The 5,250-nt window shown below is 39.8% G+C and overlaps 1 protein-coding gene across 1 annotated transcript in view; it reads left to right on the top strand.

Moving 5' to 3' along the window:
* Positions 1-5,250, top strand: part of HOOK3 (hook microtubule-tethering protein 3) — a 70,023-nt gene that overhangs the window by 12,862 nt on the left and 51,911 nt on the right. The window contains exon 3 of the mRNA XM_009331502.1: positions 4,947-4,997. Within this exon, the coding sequence (XP_009329777.1) occupies positions 4,947-4,997 (51 nt within the window). The remainder of the gene's footprint in view (positions 1-4,946; positions 4,998-5,250) is intronic.

The following is a 5,250-nucleotide window of genomic DNA, read 5'->3' as shown; positions in this document are numbered from 1 at the left end:
GCTCATGTTCAGCTGGCTGTCGACCAACACCCCCAGGTCCTTTTCCGCCAGGCAGCTTTCCAGCCACTCTTCCCCAAGCCTGTAGCGCTGCATGGGGTTGTTGTGGCCAAAGTGCAGGACCCGGCACTTGGCCTTGTTGAAGCTCATACAGTTGGCCTGGGCCCATCGATCCAGCCTGTCCAGGTCCCTCTGCAGAGCCTTCCTACCCTCGAGCAGATCAACACTGCCGCCCAACTTGGTGTCGTCTGCAAACTTACTGAGGGTGCACTCGATCCCCTCATCCAGATCATTGATAAAGATATTGAACAGAACTGGCCCCAATACTGAGCCCTGGGGAACACCGCTCGTGACCGGCCGCCAACTGGATTGAACTCCATTTACCACAACTCTCTGGGCCCGGCCGTCCAGCCAGTTTTTGACCCAGCGCAGAGTACACCTGTCTAAGCCGTGAGCCGCCAGCTTCTCCAGGAGAATGCTGTGGGAGACAGTGTCAAAGGCCTTACTGAAGTCCAGGTAGACCACATCCACAGCCTTTCCCTCCTCCACTAGGCGGGTCACCTGGTCATAGAAGGAGATCAGGTTGGTCAAGCAGGACCTGCCTCTCATGAACCTGTGCTGGCTGGGCCAATTACAAGTCTGTGCATAATTACCCAGGAAAGATACTGTTGAACAGCATTTCAGAACATTAGGGTTCCCATTTGGACACTTCAGGACCTGAAATGTACAAGGATAAGTCAATTTACACAGGCTTCAGCACAAACAGGATTTCAGTCATACATGTGCTATAAGGATAAATGCAAAATTGGGGACTGGCTTACATAATGTTAGAGAAAAAACAAGAGGTTAGGTAACCCATGCTCTCTTTTTGTCAGCAATCAAAAGCTTAAGGGCATTTCTACTGTCCGCTTCATCAGGCTTTCCTTTTGTTGCTCAACTATATTCGTAAAGAGAGAAATCTAGACAGACTACCCTTATAGACCCTCAATTTGGAACCATTAAGTAAATTGTAATTAAATAAAAATAGAGATTTAATATGGCAGGGGAGGGGGGAAAAAAGGAGACAAAACCCGCAAACATTAAGTCGTATGGTGTTGCCAGGTCATGTGTTGCCTTCAGTAACCCAGGGCACATCATCTCTGCTTTCATTCCAGTCAGGTTGTCAGGTTAATGCTGTGTAATAAGGGTGAGTCTCATCCTGAATAGTGTGTGCTAACTATGTAGTACTATACTACAGCCAAGATGGCTGTAAATGGAGGGCGTAATGATAATGTAACGTAAGGAACATCCACATAGCTCTGCTGTGGATATTAGTGAAATTTAGGTGTTCAGAGAATGAATGATAACATGCAGGTTGACTTTGTGGATACACTAGTTCAAAGCGGATGTCCTCTCCTTGATAATATGAGATTGGGGAAGTAAGACAGGAAATGACAGATGGAAAAGATATTGACAATGAATAGAGATTCATCTAGAAATAATTAATAATCCATCTATTGTGAGTCGCAACAGCTTTTGAAGTGGAATGAAGCACAGCTGTCACTATTTTTTTTTCCTCGGTAAGTTTCATGTCTTTTCCAACAGAGGTATGGGTGCAGGGAATGGGTGTGAAAGGGGTTGGGAGGGTAGTGTACGTGCTTTGTATGGAAAAGGAGGAAGTCAGGTTTCTGATGCAAGCAAATAAGCATCCCATGTGATCATGGGCTGATCTCCAAAGGATGATACAGCACTTTATAGTCATGATCGATACTGGAAATTCTGTCGTATTCTATTATTGCATTTTTTAATGGTCTTTGTTAACTAGTTATAGTTAGGTTTTCCCCATGTGTAAGAAAAAGAGAAAAAAAATAATTCTGAACCATCACCTGCTGTGATTTAGAATTCTGATGTAGTTGGTTGTCTTTAACACTTTCCTGTGCTGTTGTTCATTTTCATTCATCTCTGTTTGAAGTATTCCTTTTAAGAACTTGCGCTATGACCTGACAAATGTTACTGGAGCTACTGAGTTGAATCTCAAAATAAAAAACATTTGTGGTAGTTTCCCCATGATGATTCTCTGCCAGCAGCAGTAGAACCATCTAAGTGTATTCACTGCAGACAAGTTAAAAAAAAATAAAATTGAGAGCCCGCTGAGTAATACTGAAGATCATTGTTAAGTTTAAGCCAGTCTATAAAGAAGCTGCTTTAGCCTTATAATTGTCTGATTGTGTGCTAGATACAAAGATCGTACAGTTAATTCTTGAAAGCATGTTATCCTAGTATCATTAAGGTTAGAAAAGACCTCTTGGAATAAAAGTGGAATAAAATAGGACCTCAAAGGCAAGATTTTTTTTTTGTTTGCTGTTTTCTTTTTCCAAGGATGCTGCCCTATATGTTAGTTTTGATGACAGATTTTGATCAATGTTGATTTTGTTCCAGCATCTCAACTCTAAGCTCTATGAAAGTTATCTGGAGATGACTCTTTGTGTTTAAGGGATTTTTAATTCAAACAATGCTTACGAGGAAAGGGGAAAAGAAGTATTTTGTAGACAGTTACTTTTCCATTTTGTTTCTCATTTTTTGGGATTATGTTCAAGTTCAAGGTTCCTCACAATGTTCTCATCGGTAAACTGGACTTAAGTTCTGCAACATGGCCTTTGCGTTTCTTTGGCACTTTCTGCAGCAGATTCAGGTAAATTACAAACTGGAAGATTTTAATGAACCAAGTTTGAGAATTATATTCCAATCAGTGCAGTATTCTTTGTGGTGATTTGACATCAAAATAAAATTATTTACATTTCTTTAAATTCTTAAATCTGTTGCAGACTTTGGTTATGATTGTGCATAGCCTTTGAGAGGTGGTGGTGATTGCTTTTGGGCAGACAGCGAGAAGATCGTTGTAGTTCTTACAGAAACATGATGTGTTATGTGTAATAGTACAGAAATAGTATGTGTTTGGGAGTAGAAGGTGTAAACCTGAAAGTAAACTAATTATTATGCTGTTATGGGAGGGACAGTAAATGTTGTTATATACTTGCTATCAGGTAGCATCTCCAGTTCTCATTCTAGGTTGTCAGAATATTTGATGTGTCACTTTTCAAGTCCAAGTGAATTTTTGTCTCTTGTATGACTTAAAGTTCAGTGATTATGAAGACAATCAGGATGTTCTTATATCTTAATAAGTGGTCAGCTTTTGCACTTGTTTCCAAAAGGGAATGGATTAATAGGAATAAGGTAATCAGATCACTTTGGATTTCATGGCTAAATCTTTTAGTGTGTGTGTAGCCTGTTCCTTTGAGTTTCTCTTAGAAAAGAGACTGGATTTTGCTTTCATCACCTCATTTTGTCTGTTGATTGTGTTGAAGTGTTGAGTTTGTCCCTGGATTTCAGTATCATGTTTCCTAACTGTTTTCTGTAGCGTTTCCTCAGATCTTTTGGAAGATAGACGACTTCTGTCAGTGGACAGAATCTCCTCGCTGGATAGTTTTGGAATGTAATCAGGAATATAGAAGTTATTGCGGGCTTTAAAGACAGTTGGGATTTGAGAGTTTTCGCTTTCCCTTCATTATAGGTCCACAGTTTGCCACTGTGACTACTGTAGTCAGCAACAGCACTTTGTGAATCCTCATTCAGTCAGGTTCAGTCTTTGCAGAACCTGTTTATAGACTTCATGGAATCATTTAAGTTGGAAAAGACCCTTAAGATCATCGAGTCCAACCATAAACCTAACACTGCCAAGTCCACCACTAGACCATGTCCCTACGCACCACGTCTACACATCTTTTAAATACCTCCAGGGATGGTGACTCAACCACTTCCCTGGGCAGCCTGTTCCAATGCTTGATAACCCTATCAGGGAAGAATTTTTTCCTAATATCCAGTCTAAACCTCCCCTGGCGCAACTTGAGGCCGTTTCCTCTTGTCCTATTGCTTGTTACTTGGGAGAAGAGACCGACACCCACCTCACTACAACCTCCTTTCAGGTAGTTGTAGAGAGCGATGAGGTCTCCCCTCAGCCTCCTTTTCTCCAGGCTAAACAACCCCAGTTCCCTCAGCCGCTCCTTTGTGCACTGCTACTATTATCTGAATTTCTTCCTTAAATACTCGGACATTAATTAATTCAGGAAATAATTCTTTTCTTTTTCCTAAATATCACCTATGAGATCCATTGGGCATTTTTGTAATTTTTATATGCATTCTTTATCTCAGAGACTTGATGTACATGGATTTTTGCTGGAAAGGGAGCAGTACTCAGTACTAGAGAAGTGTGGCATAGATTCTATACAGCAGGAGACACTTAACTGATGCCATTGGTTATGCAAGCGAACAGAAGCTACCTTTGTATGTCAGTGAAGGCATCACTGAGAAATGTGAATTTTGCCTTGATACTGTGAGACAGACATTCAATTGTAAAGAACTGGGGGGGCAGGGACGAACAAAAATGAAAGAACTAAGAGGAATAATTAATGAGAAAGTTAATGAATTAAGCTTACATTGGTTGGAAATAAAGGAGGATATTGAGCGGTAGCAGGTTTTGGTTTGGAAGAAGAGGTTTTATTTCTGCAGAAAGTAGATAACTAGGATACTTTAAGAGAAGAAAGGAGGAGAAGGATGTTTCAACTTCTGGATACAAAAATAATCCTAAGATAAACAAATACTCCAAAAAAGATTCATGCTTTAGAGTCTGATCTAAAGCCTATCCAAGACAATGTGATATTTTTCATAAATTCGAATGCATTCTGTCAATTAATAAAGACTTGTGATCAGGTCTGGAAGTCTGATCATAAGGGGCTATTGCATAACTTTCATGATTCTAAATTAAACTGCTCAAACAGAAAGTCTCATTGTGCAAATAGATGTAATTGTATGATTCTTTTGCATGATTCTTCTGTGATTGCCTACTTTATGATCATTTCTCTGTAATTTATTCCTTGCATTTATTGTATTTCCTTCTTCTTCTTGTCAAACAGGTGAGCAACCTGAAGAAAATTTTAAAAGGAATACTGGATTACAACCATGAGGTAAGAGCTGTTTTAAGTAATCTGCATCTACGTTCCTTTTTGTTACAGATTTTAGTTAACCTGTTTAACGTAAATTATATTCTACTGATTAAGTTCTGACTTTTCCTTGCAAAGTATTTGGCATACAGAGTGTTTCATGGCCTATTCTCAGGTGTTAGCCTTCTCTAAAACTTCTCACCTCCTTTATTGAATACTCAGAGCTTCCAGAGGAGTCTGATGTGCAAATTCTGTCATACAAACAGTAGATGTCTTT

The sequence above is a fragment of the Pygoscelis adeliae genome, unplaced genomic scaffold (genome assembly GCF_000699105.1).
Source record: "Pygoscelis adeliae isolate BGI_AS28 unplaced genomic scaffold, ASM69910v1 Scaffold289, whole genome shotgun sequence".
Lineage (NCBI taxonomy): Eukaryota > Metazoa > Chordata > Aves > Sphenisciformes > Spheniscidae > Pygoscelis > Pygoscelis adeliae.
This window is presented reverse-complemented; position numbering and strand designations above follow the sequence as displayed.